The 16,682-nt window shown below is 36.5% G+C and overlaps 1 protein-coding gene across 4 annotated transcripts in view; it reads right to left on the bottom strand.

The window, feature by feature from the left end:
* Lnpep (leucyl and cystinyl aminopeptidase) overlaps nt 1-16,682 on the bottom strand; it is an 84,318-nt gene that overhangs the window by 32,890 nt on the left and 34,746 nt on the right. For all 4 annotated transcript variants that reach the window (XM_023708460.1, XM_004625425.3, XM_023708458.1 and 1 more), the window contains 6 exons: nt 13,656-14,496; nt 9,840-9,978; nt 8,307-8,438; nt 3,523-3,643; nt 2,748-2,902; nt 752-865 (listed from right to left, as the gene is read on the bottom strand). In XM_023708460.1, the coding sequence (XP_023564228.1) occupies nt 752-865; nt 2,748-2,902; nt 3,523-3,643; nt 8,307-8,438; nt 9,840-9,978; nt 13,656-14,473 (1,479 nt within the window). In that variant the 5' untranslated portion in view covers nt 14,474-14,496. The remainder of the gene's footprint in view (nt 1-751; nt 866-2,747; nt 2,903-3,522; nt 3,644-8,306; nt 8,439-9,839; nt 9,979-13,655; nt 14,497-16,682) is intronic.

Raw genomic sequence — 16,682 nt, forward strand, 5'->3', positions numbered from 1 at the left:
TGAAAAGCTCTCTAAGAATAATTCTTTTCTAAAGCAATCTTGAATCACGTCTCCAGGAAATTTAACTCACTGAATTAGGGCTCAAAGAATATTTACCTTTCCCACTCACAGCCTGAATCATTTTGGTAGAACCTGTCACAATGACATAGTATACCTCGATATCCCCAAGCATAGGACACGTCTTCACAGAATCTAGTATATAGTGACAATACTATTTTGCCTGTCTGTAATAGAATAGCATTTAAAGTGTTTGAAAAAGGACTTGTTTTCAAACAAAAGCTATTTTATGCCACACTGTATGTCTCAACCTATATGTCACTGCTGTAAGAATGCCCACGATGGACAAAAGACAGCACTGCTACAAAATGCTTTAACGTTTTTCTCTATATATACAAAAGATGAAAAGGTTTTGTTTTGTAAAAAGAGGCTTTTGAACCTTCTTTAAATTGTTTCTAGCAGAAAGGACCACATCTGTTAAAAATAAAATGTAGCAGTACAATTTAAGATAGTCATCTTAATGACAAAAATATGTAATCTTATATAATTTCACCTTTTAAAAAAATCAGTAAATGAAAGCTTAATTTTCATTGTTAAATCTCAAAAGGTACAGACATCAGAACAAAGGTCAATTTTATTATAGCTTTCTAGAAATATTTCTATTACCCCAAAGGCATAGAAAATACAAGGCAAATGTCAGTTGACTGTTTTTCCTCCTAACACTCCTACTAGGACAAGGAAATACTATACTTACACTAGAGAGCTCTTTGAATATTTTTTCCAAAGAGAAATATTCCATGAATGTTGCAAAACCTTCATTTAGCCATAGATCATTCCACCATTGCATTGTTACCAGGTTACCAAACCACTGCCAGGAAAACAAATGGTTAACCAACAGGATATACACAATATCAAGATTTTCCAACAAGTGGCTGAATTATCAGACTAACTCTCCATAACCAGATTAAAATCTTTAAAATGTATTCTAGTATTATAATCCAAAGAAAATATAGTCAAATCAATTAAGGACTTACTAAAAATTATATAAATCTACTTTAATAGTAAAATAGAAAATTTCACATTTTATCTTAATTGAAGGTGAAAAACAAGAATATATTTATTTATTAGCAGATGAAAAACATGCTATGAAATAAAATTTATTTTTAAAATAAATTTGAGGGGCCAGGGAGATGGCTCAGTAGGATAAGTGCTTGACTGGCAAATGCAAGGATCTGAGTTCAATCCCTGGTTCCACCAAAAAAATAAAAAATTTTAAAAAAATAAAATAAATTTGAAAAACATGCTATAAAATGAAAGTATTTTTTAGCTACCTCATGAAAGGATTTCTTAGACAATGAAATTCACTTCTTAGTATCTTACTGTTAACATTACTTTCCATTACATCTATAATCACTCATGACAGCTGAAACTTTCTATGTAAGAGATTTTCCTGCAGTTAGAGGGCTAAAGCCTATACATCCTATTTCTCTGCAGTTTCCAAACTAAAGGCAGTGTTTTCATGATTCAAGTCAGAATTTAGACAACATTTTTTTAAAAGTTAGCTATACAAAACAAATGAAAGGAAGGTCTTCAAGTGCTTTCCTCTATATGGCAGTAAAAAGGAAGAAAAAAAAAAAAAAAAAAACCAGGAGACTCTCCTAAAGAAACTGTATTGAAAATCCTTCAAAAAATGATCTTAGAGCATGCAATTCAGTCAATGTGTCCCACAGGTTCTCTCTGATAGTAAAAGGGTAGCTAGAATACTTTTTGAAGTGTAATAGTATACTTTCTAAGAAATTACCCTAAAGCCTGTTTTACAGAAAGAAGATTTGTAAGTCCTAAAGAAGAAATAACAATGAAGGACTCCCCGAGTAGTGATGGGAGGCCACAAATAATGAAGATCCCACAAGAGATAACTGATCTCTGTGGACCATTTGTAACTGTAAACATATGCTTCAGCTGGCCAAGAAACCTTCAGGAGTCTACTAGGGCACCCAGAGATTGTGCTGGAGGCAGAGAGCACAGTAACCAAAGCACTTCCTGCTCTTCTCGCACAGTGCCACTCCGACCTATCTCAAAGCATACCCAACGCTGACCACCGCACATCCTGGGCCCAATGGAGACGAGAGGGGAGGATATATCCCCATGCAACTGCTTTTTCTTCATGATATACAAATAATACCCTAATTTTTTACTCAGAATTTTCCTCTCCCACTTAATAGATAATTGAGGAGTTCCAGCAGAAAATGAAAAAAATAAAGCCAGACTTAACAACTATGGTTCAAGAGTTGTCGGAAGAGATTATAATTTAGGGAAAAATTCTTCACTACAAAATTGTATTAAGCTGTTGGCATTTGTCAGAGGGAAAGCAGATTTATATTATGAGGGTAAAAAAAGAGGTCCTGAAGAAATAGTGACACTTCAGGCCCAGTGTTACTTATTATTAGCTGTGTGACTTTGGACAAATCATTTCTTTAAGCCAAGTCTTAGTTTCTGAACCTGAAAATGGGATTATCACCTACCTTAGAGCAGCTGTAAAGTGAAATAATGAATATATAAATGCTTTAACTCTAAGGTCCTACACAAACAGCATTTTCATCTGGAAATCTAAATTTGTGTTAAAAAGTATCTTTTTATTATTAAAAAAATCAGTATAAGAAAAGTGAATTAGATTAGTAACATGTATTCTGAAACTCTAGGACAAGAAGCAGACAACAGGTATGCGATGTAGGGGCACTGCTTATTAGCACCTGGTGGGCCAGCTCATGAGCAATGATTTTAGTAACCAGCTTTCTATCCGCCACTGAAGAAGTGTTATTGTCATATAGAAGCGTCTCTTCACGGAAGGTGATTAAGCCCCAATTTTCCATTGCTCCAGCTTCAAAGTCAGGAATGGCCACCAAATCTGTACATAACAGGAAAGAAGTGATCAATTTTCCTTCATGTAAGTACTCCCTTGTTAAATCAAAATATCTTGCCCATGAGTTTATCACTGTGAAAGCTGCAAAATCTTTTCACGTTCTCTGGAGTGTAAAAAGGAGTCACCTTACTGTAGCTCTGCAGGCTCCTTCCTCAGCCAGGGGAGAAGCACCTGACCCCAGCATCTGGGTCATTCCAGTGTGCCTTAGCAAAAAACAGAGGCTAATTCCTTCCAATGAACTGACTTCCTAGATGAGGAGGATGAAGTTCAGGGCCAATCCATATTGAATAATAATGAAATCCTTCTGCTTTCCTGCACCCCCATCATGAGTTTTTTTTTTAAATTAGAATTTTTCTTGAAATTTATCAAACTCCAGACTGAGCTCTCAGCAAACTCTCACTTATACAGCACCATTGTGAAAGCTCCATAAACTTCTAAGTGTTTTAAGCTCCAAGTTCAGGTACATTCATAGAATACAAACAGTTTTAACATATTAACATTTCTTCTTTTAAAAAATAACTTTGGCAAAAGCTCTTTAAAAAAACATTTGTAAAACATCTCAGTAATAAACGCAATAAAAATCAGAGGCATTGTTTGACTCTTACCCAATTTTTTAAGTGGATACTGAATTTCAAAGTAATTTTGATAAAACTCAAGAAGCTTCACTGTTGTTTCTAAGGCATGGTGAACTTGATCAATCTTTTCCGGTACAGCATATATGGAAACCTAAAAGGAATATTATGTAGAATGTGAGGACAGGTACAATTAAAATGCCACAATTCAGAACCAGCATATCTGAAAAATGCATGTTATTTTCATCTCTACAGAGTTTAGCAGATACATTCCATGAATACAATATTTCTTTTTTTAAATCATTGATTGATTGATTGATTGATTGATTGATTGATTTGGTACAGGGTCTCACTATGCAGTTCAGACTCAGTGATCCTCCTGCCTTGAATACAACACTTCTAAAAAGAAAAATCAAACTCTTAGTAATTCCTTTATTTTTAAGCTATCATAACTTTCCAAATAAGCTAGTTGGGGCCATCTTATAGCAATTTATAAACATTTACCCATTAAATTTTATGATATTCTTCCTTTTTCATTCCCTGCAACTGCCTCTACTTATGAGCTATGAAGACTGAATTATTTGAAGGATAACAAGTTTTATCCTTTTATCCTTTGAGTACCTATCTTAATACCTGGCATCTAAATAGAGAGAAGTCACATTTTATGGTGGAGTTAATTCTAAATCTACTTGGCATAAATTGTACATTTCTTGAAATTGTATTACAAAAAACTGATTAGAGATCAAAATACTCTCAAGTATGGATAGCCAGGTTTTCTTTCAGTGCTGAGAAAACTTATTTATATATTCATTTTTTCAGTTGTTTGCTTATTTTAATGGACCATGTTATCATATATATATATATATATATATATATATATATATATATTTATATTGAATGACACACAAAACTAAAAGTATCCAAGGAAACAACCAATTTATGTCTTCCACAGACCATTCACTCCAGGCATTTGCTAAGGAGGAAACAAGATAGAATGATCCACCTTATTTAAATGGCTAGTTTTTCTTTTGTGGGATAATTATTTAAATTAAATACATATAACTAGAAACATAACTTAAATCTGACCCAAAAATGTACTTATCCCCATTTCTGGAATAGCATAGCTAGAAGAAAAAGGTGGTCTGCTATTTATTCTTCCTTCCTCCTCCTCTTAAGAGAACATGCTTTATGAGTTTTTACTAGACAGAAATCTTCATTAACATTCGAAGAACAGCAGAAGCTGTAAAAAGTGAAGAGCACAATCCATTCCGGCCAAGGAAGTCTTGAATAGCACTCTGGGAATGATGAGAACACTAAACATTAGTGGGGGCCTGCAAGCTCAGCAGTAGAGCCCACACATAGCATGCCTAAGGCTACGCTAAATTCCTAACCACCCCCCCCCACACACACAAAACACTGTGAAATAGAATGTAGCTGGCCTTAAGATGTAAATTTTAAACTTTCTTTGGCAGATGTCTTACAAGGACCTTATGGTTGATTCTAAAAAAACCTACTGCATAAAGATGCTGATCAGCTCTGGGAAAAAGATTCTTAAGATTCTGAAACAACAGATTTGTTACGTTTCAGTTATCTTTTCCTTACATTAATAAGAACAAAAACAGAAGCAAAAATAGAACTAAGACTCATTTTCTCCACACCAAAAAAGAAAAACATGACATATAAGCTATATAAGGAGAGAAAATACGAAGCTTCATGACTAAACTTCCTGAAAAATAGTGGCTTTCTAACAGGTAACTGGACACAAAATAGCATGTCCTAAAACAAACAGTATCAGGTCTATCTACAATAACTACTTAGAAAGACTACAGCAGAATAATATAAACTGTACAATGTTCCAGGCTGGTAAACAGATACTTGAGGTAGAAATGTTTTCAATGGAAATTTCATACAAAGTCATACCTCTGAATTAAATGTGAGTAAATGAGAATCATAGCCACATAAATAATACCATTGGGCTAGTGAGATAGTTTGGCAGACTAAGTGCCTGCTGAGGCACGCGCAAGGGATCAGGATTTGATCCCCGGCACCACATCCCTGCAGGACTGGACCTTGTGCACCAAGCAGGCCACCAATATCGGGCCTGCTTGGTGGTACACACCTATAATCCCATTGGTGGGGAGGCTAGGAACAGGAGGATCATTATGAGTCTGAGCAGTGTAGTGAGACCCTGTACTAAATACATAAAAATAAATAAATAAGTAACAATAACAGTAATAATAAGATTGTTGCAGAATTTACTTAAATGTTGACTGTTGGATGTGGACTAATTATGAATTTTGACTTTAGCAAATAGGACTGTCTATGACAAAAGTGAAAGCATACAGAAGCAAAAAACAAAATAAAAACCTTAAGACTGGTAAGTAAAACAGTGTATTTCACATCTGGCCTAGAGTTTCGTAGGCAATTATAACAGTCCTGGAGGCAGAAAGAAGTTTACGGAATAAGGAGAAAAGAATAGAAGTAAATGTTCTTTTCTGCTTAAGCCTTTGACATGCTCTTCTTCTATTAGTATGTTTGCAGCACACACGTTTTATGATTTTCCTGGGGAGTTGGTATACATACCTACTACAGCTTGTTTCTTTTCCTACGCTCCTTCCATCCCCCTCGCTCTCTCATTTTGTTTCCCTTTCTCCCCTTTTCAACCTTTTTGACATTATTAATCTCGGCTCATATTTCCAGGACACTAGGTAAACACTCTTCCACAAGGCTACCCCTCTAGTTGTAAAGCAGTTTTTATTGCTGAACAGGACACTACAGTCAACTCTGACATTTTTAGTTGTTTGGCATTACCAAGTAAAGCCCTTTTTCCTAAGTCTTGTTAAATACATCTACTATCAAATATCATAAAATAGAAATCATCTCAGAGATCACTACATTTTAACGCAACAAAAGTCCTTTTAGCATTAAAAAAAAAAACCCTCCAAGTTTTGCATTTCTAGTTACTGTATCTGCAGAAGTTATTTATAACATTTGGTGCTTACCAAAGTACCAAGAAGCAGTTGTGAAATTTTCACTGTCACTTACTGGCTATATAGTCTTAGTTCAATCTTCCTACCTGAGACACTGTTTTCTCCTCGGCAAGATGGGGCTAAGTCCTCCCCTCAAGCAGTGTATTATTTTCTTTTCCATGCAATTTATAAAATGAAATTGTTTATAAATGAGTGCCTAGGACTGCTAGCACAAAGTATAATTTCATGGATATTATGTTCCTCATTTCCTAATAAAAATGGAGGAAACTAATAAAACTTTTGTTCATTTATGTTAATTTTTTCAAAACACATCACTACTGGGTAGCAGTAAAAATAACTTACATCCCCTGACATGCAAAGGATTTCACAATATACTTCTATGCTGTGTGCAAGGGAAGTGTGCACTCTATACATGTACATATAATATGCATGTGTATGTCATATGGATTTGTGTCTCTGTGTGCATGCAACATTAGAGTTGTAGAAAATGGAGTATAAAGATTAGAATACAGTTTGCCCAATGCTCAGAGCTGCTAAGATACATAGGAGAGACTCCAGCCCAAGAAAGCTCTGGGGCCTATGTTTACCATGCTGCTTCCTAATATGAGTAAATAAAAAGCAAGAAAGAAGTTGTCTGAAACTTCTCAATCTCTCCTCTTCTATACACACACACACACACACACACACACACACACACACACAGAGAAGAATATATAAATGTGGCATAAACACACACACACACACACACACACACACACACACACACACACATATATTGAATAATTCAACTTGGCTAGCTACAAGAATTCACACCGGAGCACTCCAAAACATAGCTGTATTTGTATGGAAGGATTTGACTATCAGAATGAGTTTGAATGTAACCATACAAATAGTAAGAAGCCAACGCAGTGGATGAAAGAGAGGGATGGGTGGACTGAAGGAGGAATAATGGAAGAGGGTCTTTAAAGTTTTAAAAGACTTTTTCTTCTGTATTATCAGTATATGAAAGTATTAGGTTTATTAATTCTCTACTATTACATTAAGCATAAAAATCAATTAAATAATCCTTTACAAGATGAAGAAAAACAGAATATTTATTAGAATAAAGGATCTATTTTTCCAAAATGCAGACATACCAGACCCTTTAGTTAAGCAACCTTCATGCTCTATGAATAACTCAGCCAGGACTTTCTGGGGTTTCTGTTGTTTGTTTTTGATATGAGAGCTTGCACCCATGTCCCTGCACATGCAAAGCACGTGTCTTCCCCTTGAGCTACAGCCCAGACTTCAGAATATGCTTTAAAAGGGTAGGAGTGGGGATCTAATTTTTACAGCCTACCCAATACGGTAGCCACTAGCCTCAAGAATATTACCACAGCACTTGACATGTGGCTAGTGAGGGAGAGTTTTATTTAATTTTGATTTTTTTTTAATTTTTTTTATTTATTTGTGTGTGTGTGTGTGTGTGGCCAGCTCAGCCCACCAGGGGGCGGGGCTGGCTGGCATGTGGTGCTGGGGGATTGAACCATGGTCCCTGTGCTTTGCTAAACTTGTTCTAAGTAGGTGCTTTAGACCACTGAGCCATCTCACCAGCCCCTAATTTTGATTAAGTATAAATAACTACATAAGGTAAATGACCACCATATTGCTATAAATAAGGAACATGAAAATTGGCTTTCAAGCATTAAGCTAAGAATAATAAGCAAGTTTTCTGTATAAACTGTTAATGTGTGATTCAAAAGCTTCTTTTCCTTCAGAAGACAGAAATTATAAGAATTTCTCTCAACCTCCTCTGAGACAGCTTTTTGAACAATTACTTCAACATACCAGGGTTCCATTTACATCCTGACTCAGGTTCTTCATCTCGCCTACAATGAAAGCAACCAGGTAAGTGCTCATCTTTACACTCTCGCAAAACTCGTCCTGAAAAAGTCCATCTTCCATAGGAACTGACGACTTCTACAGGCAAACAGAAAATGCGATAGTTCTGTAACTACAGGAATAAATGACAGTAACAAATACACAGAAACTACAGATGACATGAAGAGCAAAGATGCTGGCATATTTTAATCCTTCAGCCAAAGTTCTTAGAGAGAGCATACCCTTGGTCTCAGTTTGTTTCACCATCCTTTGCCAAGAGCACACATTAAGTACAGTGGAAATTCTTGACTTTGTAAACCCAGGGTAACTTTAAATACATGTATACTAGAGAGAGCACTGGTTCCATTTCTTCTCTTTAATTCCACCAGAAACTTAAATCCTTTCCTATGACTTAGGGATCTCTCTACCTCACCAAGTGATGTGAAAGGGCTTTCCATGCCATGTGGAGGAGCTCAACAAGGTTTAGAGGGATCAAAGGTCATAAATCACCAAAGTCTGTAGCAGACACAAAATAAAGAAATGCAAACATGTAGGATATCTGAATCATTAATTAAATTTGTTAAAGACAACAAGCAAATAGGCATCTACCTGGTTGTGAAAGATTGGGGATCTTTTTTTTTTTTTTTTTAATTTAGCACAGGGTGTGCAGGGTCTCACTGCATAGACAAGACTCGTAGTGATCCTCCTGTTCTCAGCCTCCCAAGTGCTGGGATTACTGGCGCGTGCTACCACGCCCAGATCGAACTCCTGGCCTGAATCTGCCTAAGCAGGCACTTTAATCCACTGAGCTATTTGGCTGGCCTGGTTGTGGAAGACTGAAGTGAAGCATGTGGTAGAAGTAAAGCTATCGGAATACCATTCCAGACAGAGCCATATCATGTTGCCTTCTGCTGCTAACAGGAGTGGGCTCCACAGCCTGCTGTACACGGCTCAGCTCTCCTCTGCCCTAGCCACAGCATTCCGGGAAGCTTCTTAAGATATATGAGACAATCAAAAGCTACCCTAGGTTCTGGTTAGGAAGAAAATTTCTGCTTTGTTTTGTGCCCACTGCCTCCCATTCAGAATTGACACTCACTGGGCTCCTGTTCATGACATCAACCTCCAAGTTACATCCATTTTTCATTTATTCATAAAACACCAAGAACATTATTAAGTAATAATGTTCCACAATTCCACATTATTAAGTAATACTATCGAGATCAGAAAATTTATTCTGTCTCAGAAATCATTGCTTTCATCTTATACTGGCTCACAGTGTTAATATTTGCACAACTTTCATACACAGGACACATTTTCTATCTATGCATTCCAAGTCCAACATGTCTTTTTCTTTAGGTTCTCCACAGGCAGATTTCCCAAACGATCTCAATACATACTGTATTTGAGTTTTTATTTAAGTATTATTAATGTACATGCCTCCAATCAATCTCACCATTAGCCTGGCTCAAACACTTTATATTCAAAAAAATGGAATGGTACCTTAGGCATATTTGATAAAGCAGTGTATTGCTCTTCTCTTATGATCCTGACGATAAATGTGGCTTTAAATGCTGGTTCATCAAAACAAGGAAAAGCAGATCTTGCTGCCAGAGGTTCAAACTGAGTTGCTGCAAAGTACCTAAAACAGATACAATTAAATCCAATAGTTACTGATCACCTACCATGTAAGATAAACATGGTATAATCCTACTCATTAAAGGACTCAATCAATGGAGGGCAGAAACTTATGTCAGAATGCAAATCATGTTCTAACAGTGAAAACAAAGTATGGATATAAAGGTATGGGACAAATTCTGATTAGAGGTCAAAACACTGTTACAAAATGGATAAAGTCTAAAGAGGGCCTTAAAACATAAGGAGTATGTGGAAAAGATGAGAAGGGAAGAATGCACTCAAAGAGTGGGTAGCACTAGGAAAGACCAAGCAGGGCAAGTTCAGAAAAGGGGCAGCTGACAGGAGTGGCTGGAAAAGAAGCCACACAAGTAAGCTGCAGCTGGCCTCTGAAGCCTTATAGGTTTCTCACAGAAGGCCAGTAAGGGTTCCACTAATTAATCATCTGTACACACTCTGGCTTTGTACCACTAAACCTCATATTCACAAGCTTACTTTCATGAGTACTGAAAAATATAAGTGACCTGTAGTACTGTTTTCTTTTACTTTTTTTAACGAGTCAATTTCCTTTCTTACATAACACAGTACCAACTGCTAATATTTTAACACATACAATGATTCTCAATAATAGATTAAGGAAAAAGTATGAAAAGAAATGGGGAATGTGCAGATTTTCAAATAAGTAGAGGAATAAAGTAGAATCTTATTTAGAAAATTATGTAAAAAGGGCCACAAAATAATCAGGGCAGTTGTGACCCTGCTGTGTCAATTTCTGGTACGAGGCAATCTATCACAACTACAACCATTCCATAGGAGCCTCTCTTGCTTAGGGCTTAGTTTCCACTGTTAGATGGTAAGTAGAAAAGAAAAATCTGGAATTTGGCATATGAAGTCCCAAAATCTAAAACTTTCAGCCATAGGACCTTGAGCAAAACACTGACCTAGATCTCAGTCTTCTTAAATATTCTTGTGATTGAAAGGCTCATCTACCAAATACCCAGGCCTTTTGTTCATGATAAAAACCACTTCTACACAATAAAAAACCCTACAGAGATGTTTATTGCAAACACTGCATAACTAAATTCTTTCACACTTAAAATCATTCTACTTACTTTCCTCGTGAAGACATGCCCTAATATCTTTCTATTGGATAAACTACACTAAATGTAGCAATCACCACACATGAAACAATCTAGACTTATTAAGCTTCTAATAGCCCATTTCTTCACCTGGCCCTTAGTATTCTTACATATTTAACACAACTGACTAGCAGCCAGGTAATAAATTTGATAATATACCTATTCTTCACACAAGAGTCTAATTATGGATAAAACTAGAACAGAATATTTTAAGACAAAACATTATTGTTAAAAGAGATGCCTTTTTTTTTTTTTTTTTTTTTTGCGACAGGGTGTCACTATGTAGTTCAGGCTGGCCTTGAACTCGTAGTGATCCTCCTGGCTCAGCTCCCCCAGTGCTGGGATTATATGCATGCACTACCAGATCCAGCTTCAAAGAAAGGTCTTTTTTTTTTTGTACTGGGGATCGAACTCAGGATCTTGTCCTTGCCAGGCAGGCACTTAAGCCATTGAGCCAACTCCCTGGCACCAAAGAAAGGTCTTGAACTTGATAGAAATGAGGATGTGCTAAAGGTTGTAAGCTGAAAAACAATGTGATTTTCTTTACTTATAGAGATAAAGATAGAAATAAGAATAAGTTGGTAATCATGTAGAAAATAGGGGTGAAAAAAAAGAAAGTAGGGGAAGTAGGAAAGAATTGTAAGAGTACATATTTTTATTTTTATTTTTATTTTTTGGCGGAACCGGGGATTGAACTCAGGCCCTTGCGCTTTCCCGGGAAGCATTTATTCCACTGAGCCATCTCCCCGCCCCCCCCCCCCCCTTTTTTTTTTTCCGGAACCGGGGATTGAACTCAGGCCCTTGCGTTTGCCAGGGAAGTGCTTACTCTACTGAGTCATCTCCCAGGCCCCCAAGAGTACATATTTTTAAAAATTGCTTAGTTTTCTGACATTCTGAAAGGTATAAACAATCTAAATTTTTATCTTCTACCAAGATACATAATAATGTGGGGCTTTTGTACTCTTAACAGGTATATTAAGGAACTTAAAATTTGTTTATAATAGGAGTTTCATAAACTATTTTAAGACTTTACAATACTATTTTTAGTGTTATATTTCTTAATTTTAAGGAATCATACTCTGTTTTCTAGCATACTCCACAACTCAATCCAGCCCATGGCAATAATCAACAAGTGCTCGTACCAAAAGTCAACAAACTCTGTTATACAACATTTTTTATTCCTATTACACAGTAACAAACCCATGGATTCTGATTATTTGATCAGATAAGATTGTGATAGCTAGGGGGCCTATTTCAAAGTTCTGATTTCACACCAACTCACTGTTTTTTGTTTTTATTTATTTGGTACAAGATCTCACTATGCAGCTCAGATTCATAGTAATCCTCCTGTCACAGCCTCCCTAGCGCTGGTATTATGGGTGTGTGCTACCATACCCAGCCTTGGTGGCAGGTTCTGCACAGGGCTGGCATGGCATGTGGTACCAGGGATTGAACCTTGGTACTTGTGCTTGCCATGAAGGTATTTAGAATGCTGAGCTATCTCTCTGGCCCAACGAGCTATTTTGACGTATATCCTATATCTCCTAGGGAGGATGGAGCTTACTGTAAGAGAACTAAAGCCAAGAACTCCTAAAGCACCAATGGAGCCCCAAATTTTTGTTCAATGTCAAATACCATACAAGAATACTTGACAAGATTTATTTAAAGGGAAGAATAAAAGCTATCTGAATAGAACTATAGAACTTGCTTTATCCCTCCATTTAAGAAAAATCAAATAACTTCCTTAAGATAGACATAAAATATTTACCTCTATTTTGCATAATATATCAACATATATTAGCTAAATGATGAGAAACAGTAATTCATATCCTAATTTACAGGGTGTGAGAATGTTTCAATTACACACGCAGGTGTAACAAAGACTTGGTGAACATAAGAGAATTGACTTAGCATCATCACTACTTATGAATAATCAATATGTAGTATAAGTGACATTTTTAGATATTCCAGCTATGTGCTACTGAGAGTAAAGTACAAAATACATGGTCTAAATAAGGAGCTGAATACTCTTGTTGAATTTTACCTTTCTATCAGAAGTCCAATAGAGAGAAGTATTTTTTTAAAAAAGTGTATCAGCACAAATTCAGGACACTGAATATGATACATGAAAGCATATTAGACTTCCTGCCCTCTTTATCTTATTAAATATCTCCTAAAAGTTCTTCACATTACAAAAATAAGTATTTTTCTAGTCATTTCCCATTTCCTGATTCCCACTGCATAGTTACAGAAAATTAGATTTATCTTATAAAATTGAAAAGCTCAAGATAACTTTTGTGAGAATATAATTAATAAAAATCTTTATCCATCCCTTCCACCAGCACATTCCTAGCCCACCCTACCATGGCATATGACAAAGCTTTGCCTCAGAAAAATAGAACATTTTTCCAAATCATCGTTCATTTTGGACATAATTTCCTAAGTTTAAAAAATGTAGTTACTGTCCCTGGGCAAAGGATCCTTATTTCAGAAGTCATCACAAAAAAAAAAAAAAGAACCAAAATCATTCAAAAGGGCTACATACTTTTTCTCATTACTTTCATCTTTGTAAGTGACTCCATAAAACCCATAGTAAGAAGCAGATATATTTGCTGAATACTCTATCTTCAAGGTGTAATTGTGCCCTGCTAGGAGGGCTTCTGGGGCAACAATGGCGATTTGTTCATGATAGGGATATTCCAGGATTTCAACTTGTTTTTCTTGGCTTGAAACTGCTGACATGAAGGTTACTCTTGAAATATTATGACCTGTGCTATGAAGAATGATATTCCATGTGGCCTGAACAGCCTGAACTGAAATTGCCACAGAACCCCTGAATGTCATTGAAGTTAAGTTTGGATGTAAGTCAAGTTCATAGCGTTGTGGCATAATGGCAGTGGGAAGCCTCACTTGTGCCCATGGAAATAACTTCCCATTTGTTGCAAGTGGCTGAATTAGTGTCATTGATTGGTTTTTTTTATGGCAGCCTTCTTTGGTAAAGATACATCTTGGGAGTAGGTAAATCACCATGATGATGGAAATAGCAACCACAATGACAAAAGCACAGACTCCCAAGGTCTTTGCAGAGGGTACCGAACAAGCCCCTTCCGCACTCTGTCTGTAGCCAGCCGCACTGTTCCGAAGGCCAGAGCTTCTGTTCATAAAGGACATGCCCAGCAGCTTCGCAGATGACTCATAATCCTCTTCGTCCTCATCCATCTCATGTTCACCAAGGCCACGCACCAGCAGTCGAGAACCCCGAGGCTCATATTCCACTTCATCAGGCTCTAAGGGATGTAAACAAGGTTCTTTGGCTAAATCCACCACATCTGGTTCTTCCTCAAACATACTGTTTTCAATCATATTCCTGGGGAGCTGAAGTCTGTCTAAAAAGTTAAAACATAGGACAAGGGAAAAGTTAGAGGGAAAACAGCACATAATACCATGTCTTTTAGCAAGAACAAATTTAATCTAAGATTTTTTAAATCACCAAGACTTGTTTCCATCTCAGAGCTAATAAGATGTTTGTAACATTCTTGAAACATCCATTAAAAAGTCAACCATAAATGAAAATACACCAATCATGAAACAAAAAAGCTAAATATACATTCCAAAAAAAGTCATCTGAGATTACACATTCATTTCCTTAACACATTCCTATCCAACTACCTGGGCCCCTGCTACAGCAGGGGCTGTGAAAAGGGCTGCTTGTGCCTCTGGCTATGGCTGTCCTCACAGAGAGGGGAGGTGAGATCAGCAGACCAAAGGGATGTGACCACCCATACAGTCCATGCCGTTCTTTGAGGGTTTGGGTGGCTGGAGTCTAGAACTCTGCCCCAAAGTCCACAAACTTGCCTCCATGATCTTTGTGGTCTCATCTTTGAGTCCACTCTTTCTAGAAAGCACAACAAACCAGTAGGCCTAAGCAACAGATGGACTATCATTTCTCCTGAGAGAGAGATGTTCCTATACCACAGCAAATTTCTATAAGCAAGAAGAAATAAAAATATGACACAAAACTAAAACTCAGATAAAACTACAATGCAACCTATTTTACATATTTCCATCACATTCGAGAGTACAACACATTCTCAGCTGTAACAACTATACTATATATACCATAAGTGTTAGTATCCTGGGGTGAGGAAGTGTTAGGAAAAACACAATGCACTACCCCTCCAACTTCCTTAGAATAACAAAAAATATCTCATATCTACACACCAATAATTGGGATTGGACTATTTAATGTTCTTTCCTTAAAAATTACAAAACTTTATCTGTGTAAGATCTCAAAAGTCATCAAATTTTATAACCATCACTAACCTTTCTCTACAAGGTACTTTATTTGTATCATTTCTAATCATCACCAAGTTTCTATAACATGCCTTCTATGATACTTTGGACATGAGAAAATGGAAAAACAAAAGTGGGTTGATTTATTTTCATAACCAGACAGTCATTTAAGTCATAAAACTGATATTGGGGCCCAGGTCTAACTCTGATTTCAAATTTTGGGCTCTTTCCATTATTATTCTCGTACACTAATTCAATAAAAAGATGATAGCTAGTGTGTACAAAGCCCTGGGTTAAATAACCAGCTCTGGGGAAATAAAAGATGGGCGTGTGTACCTAAATTACTAATTCTGTACCTGACAGTGAAGTTGCTGAGCACTTTATTTCACCATCACCAGAACACAGCCTATATTAAACCATTTAATATCTAGCTTAACAGAAATGTTACATATTTTTTGCTATTCAAAAAAATGAACAGTGGCAATTAATTTATGACATGAAATGCTGATAAATAGGATAAACGTGACAGTATTGTCACTCAAAGTGTTATGATGATGGGACACATTCACATCACACTGTCATTTATTAGAAGAGCAGATTCTCATGTCTCTCCCTAAACATGAATTTCATAAAACCCTCAGGTGACTTATGTACATCTAAGTTTGAAAAATGTTGGTCTCAGTCTGTTCCAAGATTCCCAACTGTATTCTGGTCATCCTAGATGGCCACTGTCTGAGAACAAGACAGACTGCTTTTACCTGGTATCCTCCAGGTGGCTTTCCCTCTCTCCCTCCACCTGGATGCATTATTCTTCCTTTACTTCCTTACACCCATTACTGCACAACTCAACTTGATCTGCTACAATGTAAACTAAGAAAAAGTATAATTTTTGGTTTTCCTTTTCCTTTATCACCTTTTTTCTCTTTCTTCTTTTTTGTGAGTTCAAGGCTAGTCTCAAACTTACAGCAATACTCCTTCCTGTCTTTGCCTCCCAAGTGTTGGGATTATAGGTGTGCACCACCATACCCAGATTTTTTTTTTAACTTTTTATTTTTTGGTACTGGGGATTGAACTCAGGACCTTGAGCTTGTCATGCAGGCACTTATGCCACTGAGCTATCTCCCCAGCCCCTTTGTTACTTTTTAAAGTAAACTTTCATATCATTTTTACCTTGACTATTTCTGCTTTCATTAACAGGCCAATGAGAATGCCTTTTCCCACCTTCTCTCCATTCTGAGCTTTTAAAATTATTCTATTTTACAGTTTTAATCATTTTGTG

The sequence above is a fragment of the Octodon degus genome, unplaced genomic scaffold (genome assembly GCF_000260255.1).
Source record: "Octodon degus isolate 3935 unplaced genomic scaffold, OctDeg1.0 scaffold00009, whole genome shotgun sequence".
NCBI lineage: Eukaryota > Metazoa > Chordata > Mammalia > Rodentia > Octodontidae > Octodon > Octodon degus.